Source organism: Ailuropoda melanoleuca, chromosome 3 (assembly GCF_002007445.2).
Source record: "Ailuropoda melanoleuca isolate Jingjing chromosome 3, ASM200744v2, whole genome shotgun sequence".
Classification (NCBI taxonomy): Eukaryota; Metazoa; Chordata; class Mammalia; order Carnivora; family Ursidae; genus Ailuropoda; species Ailuropoda melanoleuca.
Window position 1 is genome coordinate 117203472 of NC_048220.1, and position 19756 is coordinate 117223227.

The 19756-nt window shown below is 38.7% G+C and overlaps 2 protein-coding genes across 9 annotated transcripts in view; one reads left to right on the forward strand and one right to left on the reverse strand.

Annotated features, from left to right (window-relative positions):
* RICTOR (RPTOR independent companion of MTOR complex 2) overlaps window positions 1-11886 on the forward strand; it is a 116243-nt gene extending 104357 nt beyond the window's left edge. For 6 of the 7 annotated variants that reach the window (XM_034656975.1, XM_034656977.1, XM_034656979.1 and 3 more), the window contains 4 exons: window positions 4864-5019; window positions 5342-5465; window positions 7115-7253; window positions 7382-11886. In XM_034656975.1, coding sequence (XP_034512866.1) covers window positions 4864-5019; window positions 5342-5465; window positions 7115-7253; window positions 7382-7456 — 494 coding nt within the window. In that variant the 3' untranslated portion in view covers window positions 7457-11886. The remainder of the gene's footprint in view (window positions 1-4863; window positions 5020-5341; window positions 5466-7114; window positions 7254-7381) is intronic. The other variant, XR_004624309.1, reaches the window with a different exon arrangement.
* A 2355-nt stretch (window positions 11887-14241) lies between these two features.
* OSMR (oncostatin M receptor) overlaps window positions 14242-19756 on the reverse strand; it is a 48838-nt gene continuing 43323 nt past the window's right edge. Inside the window, exons 15-17 of one of the 2 annotated variants that reach the window (XM_034656981.1) lie at window positions 17507-17588; window positions 16954-17026; window positions 14242-16616 (exon numbers count right to left, since the gene is read on the reverse strand). In XM_034656981.1, the coding sequence (XP_034512872.1) occupies window positions 16062-16616; window positions 16954-17026; window positions 17507-17588 (710 nt within the window). In that variant the 3' untranslated portion in view covers window positions 14242-16061. The remainder of the gene's footprint in view (window positions 16617-16953; window positions 17027-17506; window positions 17589-19756) is intronic. The other variant, XM_034656980.1, reaches the window with a different exon arrangement.

Below are 19756 nucleotides of genomic sequence, written 5' to 3' on the forward strand. Positions count from 1 at the left end.
GTATTTTATCAAGAGTGGATCTTCTAATCCGTGAGCATGGATTATCTTTATTTGTTTGTGTCATCTTCAGTTTCTTTCATCAGTGTTTTTGTTTTCAGCATATAGGTCTTTCGCTTCCTTGGTTAAGTTTTTCCCTAGATATTTTCTCATTTTTGGTACAATAGTAAATGGAATTGTTTTCTTAATTTCTTCTTCTGCTACCTCATTATTAGTATATAGGAATGCAACAGATTTCTTTATATTTCATAACTGTAGGCATGAAACATTTGTATTCCCTTTTATTCCCTCTTTCCCCTCCTCCCTCCTGACACGCAAACTCACACACAAACAGCCCCTTTGGCTGGTCTACCTCATCCTTAACGTCAGGATTTTACCTGTGAAGCTGTCTCTCACTCTCTAAGTCAGATGTTGACATTCCTTCCTCTTTACTCTCATTGGCCTTTGTACATAGATCTCTTATAATCATTATTGGTTGGTTATTTTTTTCCCTTCCACTCATTAAGTTCCTTCACTGTATGGACGGTCATGTCTTTCATTTTTATATTTCTAGTACCTAGCTGCATACTGCTTTGTGTAGTAGACAATGCATTTTTGGTGAGAGCAGACTCAGATTCACCTTTCTTGTATGATTCAATAAATGACATATGCAGGTCTTCCCCAACTCATGATGGAGTTACATCCCGATAAACCCATCGTAAGTTGAAAAAAATCTTAATTCAAAATGCATTTAATATACCTAAGCTACCAAACATTATAGATTAGTCTGTCCTATCTTAAACATGCTCAGAACATTTATGTTAGCCTATAGCTGGGCAAAGTCATCAACACAAAGTCTATTTTATAATAAAGTGTTGACTATCTCATGTAATTGATTAAATACTGTACTGAAAGTGAAAACAGAATGGCTGTTTCGGAACAGAATGGTTGTAGTGTATTGGCTGTTTACCCTCATGATCACATTCAGACTGGGAGCTGTGGCTCACTGTCACTGTCCAACGTCATAAGAGGGGATCATAGTACTGCAAATGGCTAGCCCAGGGAAATTTCCAAATTCAAAATTTGAAGCAATAGAGTTTCTACTGAATGTGTATCATTTTTGCACCATTGTAAAGTCCAGCCATCATAAGTTGGGGACCATGTATATTAGAACTTCAAACTAATATGTGTTTGTATATGTGTTTAAAGTGTTTCCATAGATACCTTTTCTTGGTATCACTTAGCCACACTCAGAAAAACCTAGTGATATCAGAGTTCTCAGGGTCACTCTTCTAAATTTCTCCTTGGTGTTCTGATTCAGAGCTTTCCAACTGATGGCTTGTAGCGTGCTGATGCACTACAGATGAGAGATGGGTGTGCTGAGATCGTTAATTCCCTCAGTGTTTCCATGCTGCTGGGGCCGGGGTTTGGACAGACCCTTGGACTAGGCACTTTCCACTATGAACAGTCCTGTCCAGGGCCCCAGCATGTTGTAATTATTGTCATTTCCAGCAAGTGAGAGGTTTGGGCAGTATTGTTCTGATGTACTGTATTGCACACAGTAAAAAAATACTCTGTTTTAAATAATCACTTGACTCTACATCATTTATGATACTTTAGTTTCTGCAAGTTCTTCATTTGTATACTTATTCATCAAATACTTATGAAGTACTTAGTATGGATTTTACTTTACTGTTTTCTACTTATTTTATCAAACAAGAAATAGGGAAACCAGCCCCTCAAGTACCTAGTCACAAGAGAGTCACAGCTAATTCTAATCCATTTGTGACCTGTAGTGGGGAGCGGGAACAGGCGGAGAATCGTGAGGTTTGGGATTTGTGAAAGACGTGCTGAAGCCATCAGAGCCTCTCAGCTGGTTGGCCAGTGATGTGAAGTGTTAGTGTAAGAAGCAACAAGGGAAGAATAGCTCTGAATTGGGCAGTGATTACAGTTTACTACTGATACCCACCTTAGAAGTGTGAAGGGTGGAAGGCCAAATGGTTAAAAAGTCGCCAAACGTTGACTCACTGATTCATGCCCTCAACATAATATTGTGCTGCTACCATGGGTCAGGCATTAAACTAGATGACAGAAGAACATTTGTGAGAGGAAAAAACAAAACAAAACAAAAAAAAACACTGTTCTTGCACTCTTTGAGCTTCATTCAGTGGGGAAAGAAATGGATGAATGGATTGATTGATCACTTGATCAGTCGATTAGTGAATATAATACTGTATTTGTAACAAGTGCACCAAGAATAGCTACATGGTATTAGCAAAGGAATATAACCAAGTAGGCAGGTCAAAAAAGAGACTTCTGAAGAAGGTACTATTGAGCTATGATCTAAAGAATGAATAGAGGCTAAAAAAGTGAAGATGGAGTATAGAAAATTTGAAGACAGAACAGCTTGAGCAAAGTTCTTCTGTCACGAGAGCATGCATGGGGAGTAGTAGGGACAAAAAAGACACCTGTGTGGATAGAGCTCAGATAGTAAGAGGGAAGGAGAGACATGATCAGCCTAGAGAGATAGGCAGGCACCGGGTCCTGCAGAACCCTGGCTACTCAAAGTCTGGTCAGTGGGCCAGCAGCATCAGCATCACCTGAGAGCTTGTCGGAAATGCAGAATCTCAAACTCCACCCTACACACAGAATCAGAATGTTCATTTCCATGAGACTCCCAGGTTGTTCGTGTGCACAATAAAGTTTGAGAAGCATTCCTATAGGCCATATCGAGGATGTTGTTTATCAGAAAGACGACTTCCATATTGTCCATTTCAGATGACTAAAAAATAATCCCTGTGCTATTTAATGATCATTTTAAAGGAACATCAAGACTGGAACATAAGACGTTTCTTTCTCTAAAACTTCTGGTCTGGTGGTAATGGTTCAAAAATGTAAAGCTCAGAGGAAAGGCTATTGGAATCAGATATCTGGTAACATTTTATTCTGTATCTGCCACCTTCACAGATTTTTATGCATTGTATGGTTCTAGTATGCTTAAAGGAATGATTTCTTTTTTTTTTTCTTAATGAGAATGCTTGACATGGTCAGGAATAGGACCTGACTCTTTACAGGTTAGAAATGTTAGGAGTCATTATAGGTTAAAGGTGAGGCCGATATAAGTTTTCAGAAACATGTTGACTGAATGAAGTATAACTTTCTTATTGTTCTTTGTGCTGAAATACTTTGTCATCATAGTCCCTGGGTGGCTTATCTCCTGATTCTAAAACAATATAGTCATCTCTTATCTGTTTATTCAGCATTACTGTTTTTTAAGTACATCTTCAGTTCTCAAATCTTTGGCAATAGTTTTATTTTTTAAGTCAATGAATGATTAAGTACCATGTGTTACTTTTAAGTGCCTGAAAGGCACATGATTTCCTTAATAACCAGAATTTTAAAACTATGCCGAATTTGTAGATCTTCTTTTCAAAGGAATGAAAGCATTTTCTACTTAATATTTTGTAAACTGTAATCTTAGGAAGTGTTTAGAAGTGAGATGAAGGGGTCATATCTAGTCTATGGAAAACAACAGGGAGAGATTGACATTGGTTTGGTTTTCTGGGTTTAAAAATAGAACTTTTTTTTCTCTACTGTGACAACATGCTATAGTAGAAAGAGTACTGAACCATCTGTCAAGAGCTCTTACCTTCTGGCTGAGTTGTGTCTCCTCTCTCCGAATCTCTCTTCTTTCATGAGATGAAAACGTTAATTAATTTCCAATATTTCTTATAGTACTAAGGTTGTATAATTTTATAGGTTGCCCAGTGTTACTCCCTAAAAGGATAGCTGAAGACTTCCTGATGATGTCCATTTGCTTTAATAACTATAAGTGCTCAGGAAAATTTTAAATCAAAAAAGTTAATGTCACTTTAGCAACACTGAGATGTTTGGTTGACTTCAAAATCCCATCTAGGAGTACTTTTGCAATGCATGGGTAGTGTAGTAAATTTAATTCTAAGGAATGAACTGGTAAGCTCAGGGAAGTATAATTCTTATATTGGTAATTATTAAATGGGGAGAAAAGCAAGTCATAGAATAATAATACAGCATAATCCCACTTACACACCCAGAGAACTAGAAAAACAAATTTAAAGTAGCAAAAGATCTTTAATTTTCTTATTTTTTAAAAAGATTATTTATTTATTTATTTGACAGAGATAGCCAGCGAGAGAGGGAACACAAGCAGGGGGAGTGGGAGAGGAAGAAGCAGGCTCCCAGCGGAGGAGCCCGATGTAGGACTCGATTCCGGAATGCCGGGATCATGCCCTGAGCCGAAGGCAGCCACCTAAGGACTGCGCTACCCAGGTTCCCCAAAAGATCTTTAAAAATATTGTTGGGAGCGCCTGGGTGGCTCAGTTGGTTAAAGGTCTGCCTTCGGCTCAGGTCATGATCTCAGCGTCCTGGGATCGAGCCCCGCATCGGGCTCTCTGCTTCTCAGAGAGTCTGCTTCTCTCTCTCACTCTCCCTCTGTGCGCTCTCTGTCTCAAATAAATAAAATCTTTTAAAAAAAGATACATATGTCAAACTTCTAATCATTATTTCCCTTTGGAGAGGTATTTAGTGTGGGGGTGGGAATAATGGGAACGCGATAGTAAGGTATCTTCCTGTTTTATTCTATATACATCTTTATTTGAGTTCTTTAATCATATATTCATATATTATTTTTGTAATTTAGGGAAATAAAATTTAAGTGTAAGTGTCTCTTAGAATTCAACAAATTTCACTATCTGAGCAGTACGAATTTACTTTGAAGATCATTTTGGAAAATAATTGTTGAAAACTGGAAAGAAATCACAAGAAATCATCTCCTCTATGGTATATAATGAAGCATAGGAATTAAACCATTATGATACTTTAATAGAAATAACTGATTTTTTTCTTCAGACCTTCAAGACATTCCATATTCTGATTGGTGTGAGCAGACTATCCATAATCCCTTAGAAGTGGTTCCTTCTAAGTTTTCGGGGATTTCCGGATGCAGTGATGGAGTGTCTCAAGAAGGCTCGGCCAGCAGCACCAAAAGCACAGAATTGCTACTAGGTAAGTTTTCAGATTTATATCCAAGCATTGTTTATAGAACTATATTTAGTTTGGTTGTTGTCGATCAATAATGTTAATTGAAGTTGTCTCAAAACAAACGACAAGTCAGTTTTATTCAGGTGTCTGTAGCCCACTCTTGCCGCTGCTGTTGTGTGTCCTCTGAGTTGTCCTCTTCCATTAGAATTCTGCTCCCAAAATGATTGGCAGATTATGTGCAGTTTATCTCAGTTTGAGATCTTCAAGTATGATTTAAAAACAAATCTCATGAGTTGTTATCATTTTCTGTTGTGATAAAGATAAAATATTTTCATCTTTTCTTTAGGTGTTAAAACAATTCCAGATGATACACCAATGTGCCGAATACTCCTTCGCAAAGAAGTTTTGAGACTAGTCATTAATTTGAGTAGTTCAGTTTCAACTAAATGTCATGAAACCGGGCTTTTAACGTAAGTAAACTATATAAACGTCAGTATTCTTCGTTCTGCTTTTTAGGGTGAAAAAGATCCTTGAAATACTTCAAAAGTTAGGCTAATTAGCTTACATCAGTAGTTCTGCATGGTATATCTGTGTGAGGCTAGAATTTCTTCATGTACTCCAACCAAAATAACATATGGTCAAAGACTGAACGCAGAAGTAGGTATGTGAATCCAGCTATCTTCTATTAAGCTGGACTTTAAAGAGATCTGTAAAAATGTAAAATACCATTCTTCACACTTTCTTTAGTTTTAGAAAATATTTTTCATTAAAATGTAAATATTTATGGGGTGCCTGGGTGGCCCAGTTAGGCATCTGACTATTCATTTCGGCTCAGGTCATGATCTCAGGGTCATGAGATCAAGCCCCATGTTGGGCTCTGCACTCAGGCCAGAGTCTGCTTGGGATCCACCTCCCCCCCACCTCTCCATCCCCTCAACCCCTGTGCTCATGCTCTCTCTCTCTCTCTCTCTCTCAAAAAAAAAAAAAGTATATTTATGTTAACAAGTAATGGGTTTTGTTTTTTAAATGAATTAAAATATATTTTGAAGTTTTCTCAATTTTAATTTCTAATATGGTAATTATCAATGTCTACAGCCCACAAGAAATAAGCTTTTGGGGGTCTTCTATAATTTTTAAGAAGTATGGGAATCCTGAGACTAAACAGTTTGAGAAGAGCAGGTCTACACAAAACAAGTGTTATTTTCTTGTTTTAATTTTTTCCCTATTTTTCCTCTTTTTGTAATAAAAGTTACAAAATTTTCATTTTTTTCTAAATCATAGCAACATGATAAAGGAAAATTCACATTGAACTATGACCATTGTTGATCTGCACTATTAAAAGTAGAGTGGTGGGGCGCCTGGGTGGCTCAGTCGTTAAGTGTCTGCCTTCGGCTCAGGGCGCGATCCCGGAGTCCTGGGATCGAGCCCTGCATTGGGCTCCCTGCTCCACTGGGAGCCTGCATCTTCCTCTCCCACTCCCCCTGCTTGTGTTCCCTCTCTTGCTGGCTGTCTCTCTCTCTCTCTGTCAAATAAATAAATAAAATCTTTTTAAAAAATAAAAAAATAAAAGTAGTGTGGTCCTCAAAAGAAATGCAGCTCAGAGTCTCCTGTGGACCTTTTAAAAAAACCGTGACAGAGATGTCAGGGCCCTGCAGACCTCCTGGCCGGACGCTCTAGCAGTAGTGGGTCCTTAGCCTGTGTATTACCCCACTGCACCCCACCCCTGCTTCTGAGGTGCTGTCTTAGCTAAAAGCCACTGTTAGAAGGTGTGGAAGGATACAAAGAGATAGCCCAGTCAAGGATATTTCAAACTTAATTTTGAAAATAGTTGAGTCATCCTAGGCTGATAAATAAATTTTGCAATTTCTCATGCTAGTGAAAAAGAATATTTCTGACTCTCTAAGAAGCTTTTGGGTTTTAATCATTTTAAGAGAGAATCTAGTTGAAGTATGACATAGGAATATTTAATATTTTATATTCTTATGCCATCATTCCAAATGTGCCATCTGATCAGTTTGTGGAGGAAAAAATTATTTAAAACATGATGTTTTGGAGGGAAAAATAGGTAAGTCCTTATTAGTAGTTTTTAATCAAACCATCGTCTTTTCTTTGGTTTTAGGATTAAGGAGAAGTATCCGCAAACATTTGATGACATCTGCCTTTACTCTGAGGTTTCCCATTTGCTCTCACACTGCACATTTAGACTTCCGTGTCGGAGATTCATACAAGAATTATTTCAAGATGTACAGTTTTTACAAGTAAGTAAGACTTGTATTTCTGAAATTTACCCTTCAAGAAAAATTCTGTGTTTGGGCTTAAGTTAAAAGACAGATTCTATCTCTTGATGCGCTAGAAAGTCATTGACAGTTTACCTCTTCTTTCTTAGATGCATGAAGAAGCAGAGGCTGTGCTGGCAGCAGCACCAAAGCAACCGATAGTTGATACAGCTGCTGAGGCCTGACCTCCTGTTTATGGTGTCTGCAGATGAATACCGCACATACTCAGATTTGTGGATTTCCTAAAAGCCGCAGAAAATGCTGATTGACTGGGCAGCAAAGACAGGAGTCTCTTCTGTTCCAGCAATTCCTGGTACATGCACAGTTGGAACTGCAGACTTCCCTAACTAAAGCAACTTGCTCTTTTCCCAGTCGAACCCTCTGGGGGTTCATTGCTCATTACCACAGTTTTCAGAGTTTTAGTTACCATTATATGCAAGAGCCAAGCACTGAATACCTACATAGGTTTTCTATTTTTTCATTTTAAGAGCATAATAACAGTGGAACAATAATAGGATATGCAGAAGCACCCTTCACACAGTTACTTCTGAAATCTTTTTTTTTAAGGGTAAATATAAAGATGCCTTGTTTGTTAACTAACTCGTGGGAACCAGGAATCAGTGTCTCTGAGGCTGCACCCTGTCCCACAGTGGGGTGTGCTGTAACTGCTGGTATTAGAGGGGGAACTTTGGCCCTTCCACATTTTTCTTAATATTTCTAACACTACTTCAGAGGTTTGTAACCTCAAAGCAAAAGAAGAGCCTCAACAACCCAGGACTTATAAGTTATTTTTATGTTACTAGACTTGCAAACAGTTTGTTTTCTGTCTCTTCAGTTTTGTGGCAGTGTGTTATCATAGGCTATTTGAACCAATTAAGGTTTTTCACTACAGTTCCTGATTCAAATCAGAATGTCATTTGATAATTCAAAGTATTTCCCATTTGTAGAATGGACATGTTTTCAGTGGACTTCTCATTTTCATCAACTTCCCATATCACCATTTGAAACAGGAACTTGAACAAGCACTATTAATTGAGACCTAAAGCAAAAGAAAGCAGTAAACAACACTTTGGATCTCCTGAGGAAGAGAGAAGTTTGCCTCCGATTTACACATTCCGTGGGAAAAGAAGAGCCATATTTCCTTTTTAAAAAAATCATTAACGCAACTTTATGATTAAAAATTGTAGTGAAAAGCCTTAAGTACCAAATTTTAAAGCAGCAGTAATTTAAATTTTTTTATATCAGTGTTCTTGTTTTGCACAAACTAAATGCAGTGACAGGTGAGTTTATCTATCAGTACAGTCATTGCCTTTATCACATTTGTGAAGTTGTTAAGTTGATGAGGGCAAGGTTTTGTTTGTGTGTTTAATTTGTATATGTTTAAAGATATTTGGAAATCTTTACAGGAATTAAACATATATGCAAATTTGTATATAAAAATAGCATGGCCATCACCATTAGAATGCTTGTAAAAATGAAAGGATTATCTTTTTTGAGGTCTATATATAAATAGAAAAAAATCCAGCTGGACTGATTAGGACCCTTTTTTTAATTCATTTGTTTATACCATTTTTACAGTTACACATCAGCTTTGACCCAGTCTTAGTATCTTGATTAATATTTTCCCATAGTACAGATCCTTTTTATAACAGGCTTGTTCTTTGAGATCTCTGTAAAGAACCCTGTGAACTAGAAAACGTAACTCACAGAGATAGTTTCTTTGTTGTTTTTTTGTTTTGTTTTGTTTTTTTAATTTACTGGCACTGAAAGTTCCAATTGGGATGAAGCGTTTCATCTCACTTCATAACACCTCTTTGACTGCACTTCAGTGAATTGTTCTTACATGCACTGTGTAGCAACTTACATTATAACAAAGCAGATAAGGGCTGTAAGCTGCTGCTTATGTTAAAAAGTGGTTCTTCAGATTTTCTCTCATAAAATCCAAGTGAAAATAAAATATTTTTTTTAACTTTAATTTATCACTGAACCCAAGTGTGTATTTAAATGTTAACAGTACTTTTAAGAACGTTGCCTGTCACCTTGGTCTTTGGTTTTGGATGATTAAAATGCCTTCCAGAGAACCAAATGTCAGAATTACTAGACCAAATAGTGGTTAAAAACTCCAAAGGAGGTAATTTAGTAATCTTATTCATAATGGGGTTGACATATTTTAGACATTCATTTTAAACACTACCTCAGTTAATATAGAATATAAAATCTGTGGTTTAATCCCTCAAAAGTTAATAGTAATTCTTTTTTTGTCACACACACACACACACACACACACACACACACACACACACACCTGTTCCCATCCCAGAGCCCACTTCACTCCTCTATCCTGAAATGAAGTCTTTGTTACTATTAGCCTGAACAGTTTTTTTGACTATTACTTTGAAAGACATGTGTGTATACATTATAATAATTGCCTATAGCACTTAGTTTGAAGAGACAGAGTTTTGTGGTTATCAGTAATCTAAGAAAAAATGTCTATACTTAAATGTATAGTGCTATTTGGTTTCTCCATGTTTCACTGACAGGTCTAATACGTTTTCAAGTACTCATCTGTATAAAAGGAGACTTTCATGATGAAAGATGCTCACATGCAGTGCCAAGTGATTAACTTAGTGTTTAAAAATATTGAATTATAGCAGAAAAGATTAGGAATGGTGTCAGTGGTCATAGAAATAATTGAGAAAATCATCTATAAATAATAGATACTACCAGACTATAAAATACCAAAATAATGTCAATACTGTAGTTTTTCAAGATTTTAGAATTAATCTTAGTCCTTATGAATTTGTACTATTGGTAATTATTGAATAATTTGGAGGAATTTGGACAGTTGTGCTGGTTGTAAACTGTGAATATCTAATTGTAAAGTGAATTGTCATTTCTAATTGAAATTTTTTTTTCAAGAACAGATTTCAGCTTCACATACTAAGTAAATACTGATAAATAATAAGGAAATTGGAAATTAGTATTAATAATTAAATATGGTCTAAAATTTCTTATACTTTTATTTCCTATTTATGCCTAGCTAGATTTGAAGGGGGGAAGTCTCCCTAATAAAAATTTTTCTAATAAAGTTTAGTAGCATAAGTACATTCTGTAGGACAGCGACATTAAAAGAGGCTCTTTGGAGGGATATACATTCTTAGACTAGTTATTCTAACATCGTGTGTACAAGTTCTTTTGAAATGGTAGCTTTAATAGTTTTCAGCTCTTTTATCCAGAGCTTGAGATCATTAAAGCTGAGTTTTTCAGGGCATATTAAAGTGTTCAACAGTGAGGTGTCAATGCTTATTTAGATTTGTCTACTGCTCTTTATAAATTTTTTTTTCATTCCATTCAGAGGATGCCTTTTATCCCCACATTAAAGCACAGATCATTGAGCAATAAAAACTATAATCAAATTGTCATCCAAATTATAACTGCAATTGTTTTTGCATGGTAAGAGTGAGGTGCTAATTTTGTGTGAGATTAGCTTTGTAAACTACCTTGGGAAAAAGTCCTTTGGAATTAAGGTATTCCCCCTTTTGTTTCATGCTTCCAGTGTTGTCTAAAATTCACAATCCATTAAACATGGGAAAAAAAGTAGAATTAACTGAGAGAGTTTTATGAGAAGAACTGATGGAATAAAAGAACATTTCAGGTTTTCCAAAATGTAAGTTGGGAAAGGTCTCCCTTGCCTCCCCATTCAGGAAATCCATTATCACCAGCTTAATTTCAAGAGTATCACTACAGTGAGAGTTTCATTATAAAAGCGTGCTAGTGAAATGGATAGCAGTGCTTATCAGACAATATTGAAATCTGTGAGAATCTTTCTAGGAACATTTCTTTTTTCCTTTTAGTTCCAGGTTCCCAAAGTATTTTTCATTTATAGTAGGTTTTTACAACTCACACAGAATGGATTCCCTCCCCCCCCACCCCCCCCGGAGTATTTTTATAATGTAGGTGGATAGCTATGCCACAGCACGCATTAATTGCACATCTTGTTTGATTTTCTTTACAAAATATTTAATTTGAAAAATATAATTTATGCCAAAAAAGTATACCTTGTAATTTTGCCAATAATAGGTTGATTTAGCACAAAATACAAAGTCTTGGGGCAGGGGGTTGGATAAAAATTTTTCATAGATAATAGTTGAAAAATGTTCCATTACTGGCCTGGCAGAAACCCTGAAGCTGCATTGTAACAAACGGTGTAAATTTTGAAACGTGGTAAGGGATTGTGAAAAAAATCTCAGACTTAATGCTCCCTAGCCACATGATATATCCTTCTTTTTTTATTTAGTAATAAGCTGCTACATATTTGGAGGTTCTGGTGTTTGTAGGTCACTGAACAGACATTGAAATCTGATTTATATTGTATAACTGTAACATAGAAAGAAAAAGTATTTATATATTTTCCGTAAGACTATTTCATTGAGTTGTGTATAATTTAAAGAAGGTTTGTCCCCAAATGGTTTTGCTCACCTTGATTTTTTGTGTGTGTGGTTTTCTTGTTTTTGTATAATGTGTACAGTTTATGTCAAGGGCATTAAAAGCCTCCTGAAGCATAATCTTATCAAAGGGATACATTGTTAATAAAATGTACTTAAAATTCTTAAAACTTGTGTTCTCTTTGAAATTTTAAAACAATTAGTGTTGATTTGAATTACATACTACAGAGGCTGATAAATGTGACTCCCGGTGAAAATGATTTTTAAGTACCACAGGTAAGAGTCTAGTACAATAGTACACGAGTGGCTATTCCAGATGTTTTGAAGTATCCATACTTAAACATTCTTCGTAATCTAATCAAACAAATAGTTTTACAGGTTTTATTTTTAACTTCAAATCATTATAAAGTGTTTGAAAAAATGAGTCTATCTTTAGACAGAATAGTTTGGAATTTTTTGAGGAGATAATATACAACATAACTGATGATGGTATGATGATGACATTTCTGTGGAAGGTACCTGATTTCTCACGCAGAAGCTGTCCTATCAGATAGGCTATCAGTACAGCCACCTAGTGGCAAAAGAAAATACCACAATGGAAATTACCAAGGCTGGAGAACAAAATTCGGTGTCAAAGACAGGTCAAAGCTAGGTTATAGTTGACTAAACGTGGTAAAATGTATGTGTCACTTTCAGAAATAGATTTGTTTGGATAGATTGGTCTTTAGGCACATTTCTGTATATCATTTTCCCATTGCCTTCTGTATATGTGTGTGGTTCAACAGAAACATAGTTGGACCCAAAATAAACTAAAAGCACACTTAATACATCAGACAGCTGATCTTTGAAAAATGTGGACCTACATTTCAGCAAGTTTGTTTAATTTGAAAAAACCCCGATTCTTTGGTATATAAAAGTTCTCAAAAGTAAAGTACTGTCTTAGTCCATTCAGGCTGCTATAACAAAACACCACAGACTGGGTAGCTTACAAACAACAGAAATCTATCTCTACAGTTCTGGAAGCTGGAAGTCTGAGGCCAGAGCGCTAGCACAGTTGAGTGAGGGCCCTCTTCTAGGTCCCAGAGTCGTCTTGTGTCCTCACATGACAGAAGGAATAAGGAGCCTTGCACGGTCTCCTAAGAGCGTTAATCCTAAGTACATGAGAGCTCCAGCCTTGTGACCTAATCAACTCGCAAAGGCCCCATCTCTTAATACCATCATCTTTGGGGGTTAGGATCTCAACATATAAATTTTGAGGGGGACAATCATTGAGACCATAGCAACTACTTTTGTGTTGATTTCAACAAAAAGCAAAATATACTAAAACTTTGTCTCTTTAATGCTTATCAGAGGATTAAGTCAACTGCATTTGCTCAGTACTGTAAATTGAATATATTTAGTCATTGAGTTGTAAATCGTTTAACTGCTAATTCTGAAGGCTTTTTCTCTTCTGTTTATCTTTTCAAGGGTTTCTAAAGTTCTACTTAATGCAAAATGTTTAATACGTTTTATAGATTCTTTGAGATGAAAGCCAGTTTTCTTTCCACGGAGCTCTTAGAAGAAATTCTAGATGTTGCCTATTTCAACTTGATTTTCTCAATAAGTAAACATTCTAGTGGAGCATCAGTTTCGCTAGAATCAGCATTGAGTCAGGTAGGTGCTAGAGTGGGAGCAAGGTCCTTTGGCAAGGGCATGGTTCTGCTGCGTGGCTAGGTCCCTGCTCCGAGCCTGAGTGATCATGGACCCCTGAACGCAGCCAAGGACCACTCTCCAGGGTGATGTATTTATAAGTCATTAATGCCAGTCCTGCATACCATCAAAATACCCTGATATTTTTAAAGAACTATTATTAATTTGGCTTTGGGTACTTTTTTTTTTTTTAAGTAGGCTTCATGCCCAGCGTGAAGCCCAGTGCGGGGCATGAACTCATGACCCTGAGATGGAGACCTGACCTGAAATCAAGGGTTGGACACTTAAGCGCCCCTAGGTAAAATTCTTTTTAAAGGTATATTATGGTTATATTAGGAAAAGTAGAGCTTAGAGAAACACAAACATTTGCAGGTGAATCATATGATTTGCTTCCAAATAATATCAGGAGAGTGGAAAAGGTATGGATGGGCTGAAACAGCTATAGGTTAGTAGCCATTGAAGCTGATGATACACGTAAGGGTTTGTTAAACTATTATACTTTTGTGTCTTTTGAAATTTTCCAGGAGTATTTTTTTAATTCTAATAATTCTGACATGAATACAAATTTCAGAGTTTCTGAAGAACAATTCTTAAAGCAATGCTGTTAAGATGGCATATAGTATTGACAATTAAGGTTTTAAATATGAATGTATTTGATGTGATGGCCATGGGAGAGGGATGTTTATAGCCAAAACTGTAGTCATAGTGATATTGTAAGCATAGAGTTATGTAGCCCAACATTTCCTATTGGTACGTTGCTATATTTCAGAAAGCCATCAGTTGACTTAGGACAGAGATTCTCAAAGTTTGAGTGTGCATCCAAACGCCTGGGAGGGAACTGATGAATATACAGACTTCAGGCTTCATGTCATGGAGATTCTGATGAGGAGGTGTGGAGCAGTACCCAGAAATTTACATTTTTAGTAAGCTCACAAGGTGATTTATTGGTTATACTTACTTTTAGATTCTCATTTCACTGACGTAGATAAAACACAAAATGCAGTGGAGAAATACTTTAATTAAGGCTTTTTGCAACAAAAATGACTTCAAAGTTTCATGGGTTATTTTTAAAAGAAAATGTATGAAAGATACTATTTACAAATCAGTCTTCACTGCCATTGACATTTCTTTTATAATTGTATCATGAGAAAGCAACAAAGAGGCTAAATGATGACAATACTGGCCCCCAAATTCTTCTCCAAACTATCAGACTAATTGAGATACTCATTTGTACTACGTTAGGAGTACATAACCAGTTTTTCCAGCAAAAGGTTTCGTTCTATATAAGGAGAAAGTTGCAAAGCCTGAACAGAAGCCCTGGTTTGTGTTGGTATATTTAGGCCAGTTGGCAGCCATCTCACTTGGAGATGTGGATCTTTTGCTCTCACTCTTGGTTGTGTGTGTTGATGACACGGTGCAGGGCATTTGGTACCAGAAGCCTAGATGGTGTCATTACCAGCACAGCAAACAAGGAACTCCTAATTATGCTTGCTTAGAAATGTGATAAATAAACATAAAGCGTTGATGGGTAGAAGGAAGAGAAAGAACGGGCATGTACTGAGCACCTGTTATGCATCAGGTGCATTTGTATATATTGAGTCAAGGACACAAAGCTGCTGCCGAGAGAATACGGAATGTCCCACTCTATGTAGCTTTTACAGTTATGTCTAAACCATGTCCAACAATGACGTTTCCTTTTATTCATTGTTAGCATAACAGGAATATAAATGAGACAGTGAGGGTGTTTTCTTGACCCAGACAATTGCAAAGACCAAAGGGTACTAAATGAAAACAGGTCATTTATATATAGTAGTTCTTGAAAAAAAGAGGAACCATAAAATGTGAATGGAATTAATAATAACATTTTCTTTTTTCTATTCTGAGGTAGTTGTCAAAAAATTATGGTCAAAGACTGATGTCTACCAAGTAGGAGTGCTGTTGTCTTGACACTGAGTCAAGAGTCCCTTGCCAATCCCCCCTTTAACTGGAGTGCGCCAAGCGGAAAGGCAGTTGTGGGGGTCTAATTGATCATTCACGTCTTACCTTATCAGGTAAGGTCTGTGTGCCCAGAAAAGTTCGCTTTACTGCATCGATGAACTACAAATTCTCACTTCAAGGCAAGTCTAAGATCTGTTTTACTCTCAAACATGTGTGACTTTTTCATTAAACACACCCAGAATAAATTAACATTGATAATTTATGGTCTAGTAACGAATCTTCTGTGGCCTTTACTGAGACCTGAAGTCTAGTTCCTTTACCCTTAAGATACTGGACATAGGGGTAAAACTTAATGGAAACTTTTCCTTGCTAAAAACTGAACTTCGAGGGCCATTGCCACCCTGTCCAGTACTGAGTGGGCAGGGTCTATCCCCATGTCAGGTGCCAGGTCTCCGTTCTAAAGGTAAGCCTGGAACACACAGCGGCAAGGTAAGCCTATCCCCATGATCCCACCATTTCTACAGCAAGCCTGCTCCAAGGAGAGATTTTAAGTTCCATAGCTTCTGACCTTTGAAACCAAGCCAGACTGTAGTGGTCTCATGTGCCAACGGTGACCGCTCACAGGAATTATGCGCCGAGGCCTTGGGGGATGGAATGGTGCCAGCGACGCTCCTTTTTTGCGTCTGTGTAGCATAAAGGCATGACATGGATATACTGATTAGTGGTAGTGTTCACCTTCATCTAAAAGGGTAATGGAAGAGAAGCTGCTACTCCCACTCGAGGGAGCAGAAGCAAGACCCAAGGGTATGGCCATTTGCATTTTGTACTCTGAACAGAGTGCTGGCTCTGGTGGATTTGTGGGGAGACTGGACTTGTCTCCAGACATGGGTGAAGCCAACTGGGACACATAATTTAAACTAGTTTCTCCAGCTGGAATTTCTCCCAGGGAGTTCATGTAGTTTTTTTCCAGTGACTTTAGTAAATTTTCAGGTGATGTCAACAGTCCCAGCTGACTTGGTGGGGCTTTAGGGGGTACTGGGACATGGCCACAAGAAGCAGAGTCAGAAGCTGCCTGATTATAGGTAAAGTTCTCAAAACAGATGCAGGGTTCAGGGCCGGAATAGCTCGTCTCTGTTGGAAGGAGGTAAAGGTAGGTGGGCTTGGTAGACTCGGTTTCTGTGAGTGACTTCCTAGTGCCTTCCTGCTTGTTTAGAACTTCAATAGAGTCTGGAACACAGTCTTTGATATTCATTATTGTTAGGCGAGGATTCTCCTGGAACAAACAAACAAAAAACATGCGAATATGAAGTGTGTGTGTGTGTTTGTGTGTCAGAGTATATAAAGTACGTGAAATGCACTCAAGGCTTCAGGTTTTTGTGTGTGTTTCATCCATGTCATAAGTTAACTGGAGGTGGTGTTGCACACCAAAGGATTTCCCATGGTGGAAGAAATCTCAAAGCTCTGTGCACCCATTTCATGGCTATGGGAGCCAAGGTGGCTGTTGCTTTGTTGTATCTTCCTGAAGTCGTCTAGAAAAGTATGATTACAGCCCCAACCCCAGATTAGTCTTTAATAGATATATGGCACACATACAATTTCCCAGCATTTACCTTGGATTTTATTAATGACAGAACACTGCTCTTGTAAGGATCTGGAATATCAGGATAACACTTCTCCTTCATCCTAGAAAAGAGTGAAAATTGGACTGAATTTTGCAATATAGTGACTAGTTACAAGGACTCTGGAGTCCGATTCCCAGGTTCTAAACCTTGCTCTATCACTTACTAACTGTGTGACCTTGGGCAGGCTATGCTTACGTCGACTCATTAATTCAGTGGAGATAATTACGGTGCTCACGGTGGTGGTGTGAGGATTGAATGAGCTGTATGTAAAGCACTTAGAATGCTGCCAAGCACACAGTAGGTGAACTACCAGTATTAGCTGTGGTTATTGAACAGGTGTTTCAACAATGACTGCTGTTTTCCTTATATATTGGCCTGGAAAGCAAAACTGTTTAAAAATTTTCATATTTTCATCTAAGTCCCTGTCCATTGCCTTTTCAGCACCTTCTCTCATTATTCAATATGATTGCTAGCTTCTTAAATTCCTTTCTAGATTTTTTTTCTCTGACTTCTTGGATTAAAGTCTTCCCCACACACTTACCACTGACTTTTCAGGTAGCATATGATCGTGATGAGCAAAATGCAGAAAACCATAGGGAGTATGATACGGATCAGTATAGGGGCTGGAGAAGGAAACAGAAAGTGGTATTTTTAATGAGTACTTTTCTGTCCTCAAAGGAACAAAGGTAAGTTTAAGATAGAAATTAATTTTACACAGTTATTATTCTTCAAAAGTCTATTTATGCAAGATTCAATCTGAATTCTGGCTGATGGGGTGGGGGTTCTACTAACCAAGCAACACGGGGGGACCATCTGCTGTCAACACCTTATGATTTGGATTCGTTTCCTTTTTTTTTTTAAAGATTTTTAAATTTATTCACTTAAGAGCAAGCAAGAGCACGAGTAGGGGGGAGGGGAAGAGGGAGAGGGAAAAGCAGACTCCCCCTGAGCAGGGAGCCCTATGTAGGGCTTGATCCCAGGACCCTGGAATCATGGCCTGAGCCCAAGGCAGACACAGCCAACTGAGCCACCCAGGTGCCCCTCGTTCTGACAGATTGGATCACTACTACTAATTCCTCACTCCCTCCTTGTATTAGAATTACACTCCACACCTTTGCCAAAGCTTCATGGTGGGGGGGGTGTACTTTATCCCTTGACTGGGGGCTCAGTCGTATGACTGCGTTTGGCCAACAGGCTGGTGGTAGCTGTAACCCTAGGAGCTGCTGTAAGTGCCCTTCCACAGGAGTGCGGCTTGATTCGGGGATGGGGATGTGGTGGGTAATGCTGGCATTTTGTAAGGGAGGGCAGGCCTGGTAGATGCCCAGCCAAGTGCTATGAGGTAGCCCAGGGCTCTGGAGGCAAGGACTCGCAGAAAGGGAACAGGGCGCCGAAGCAAACACCTCCACAACTGGCTCCAGGTACCCTGACGGCAGGAGGGGCCCGACGCTCTCCTCCTGCCCCCACCGTGGGGTACTTCGCTCTCAGATCTGTACTCTGACTGCTATAATTGGTTTTAAGATTAGGTTAATTATGGACTTATAACCTACTTGAGAACAAGCCTGGGGACCTAACCATGGTAGTTTCCAAGTTTCGGACTGGTTTTGCTAAACTTTTTACTGAAATGCCATACTTGCGTTCAGAAAAGTGCTCATAAAGTAAGCTCGATGAATCTCACAAACCGAAAATAGCCATGTGACCAGCACGCGGCTCAAGAAAAAGACCATGCTCAGCTCCCCAAAGAGCCCGCCTGGGGTCCCCATCCAATCATGATCCCCTCCCAAGGTAACCACTGTCTTGTCTGCTAACAACACAAATGGCATTTGCCTCCCTGTAACGGAACCTGCAGCAGGAGTCGGGTCTGGCTTCCGTCACGTAGCATGGCATCTGTGAGATTCGCCCACATTATTGTGACTGTGGATGTCACTGTCATTGCTGTGATTATGCAACAATGTATTTTCCTCTTTAATAATAACCAATATAATCAATAGAGAGTCACGGCCACATCTAAGGGAGGTTTGGCATGAATAAGGGAGATGAAGGAAAGCTAGAAAATATACTTGAGGTGAAGGTAATTATTTGTACTATATATGTGTGTACACACACACACACACCTCTACCAACTAAATGAATACCAAAGCTGGAATAAAAATAGCCTGGAAATTAAAATGTAAAGTTTTAAAATTTACCCCAAAACAGGAAGAGTGCTCAAATAATGGAAATTGTGGACTGAAATCTTAATCTGACTTGGAGAGTTCTGTCCTTTGCCTTGGAAACCTGAGGAGTGAGCAGCACTGAGCAGCCCTACCCGCCGCGGCCATCCTGTCCCCGCAGCCCTGCCACCGGCAGAGGGACCCTACCCAAGGCCCGAGCCCGCTGGTACCAGCAGGAGGGCTCTTCAGCCGGTCTGCTTCTCAGGGAGGAGTGTCCTCCACAATCCTCTGTGTGATCCCTGCTTCTCCCCTTCTTCCTCCATCGTTCTCCACTTCCCGTGCCACCTGCCCGTTGGCTGGAGGTCTGCCTTTATCGCCAGCGGGCTCCCGCATTTCTCCCTGCCCTCCTCTTTCTCCTTCCTCCAAGCCAAATGCATCTTGAAAAATGGATCTCTCTACCTCACTTGCCTCTCCCAGTCGGCAAACACCAGGCTCGTGAAGGAACCCTTCTTGCCCCTGCCCAATCCGCAGCCAACAACCCACCCCACCGCTCTCAGCTGCCCCCAGAAAGACAAAGTCAGGAAGCAGTTGGTTTGCCACTGAAGGAAACCATCTAGAAGGCCAGCTGGAGAGAGCAGCTC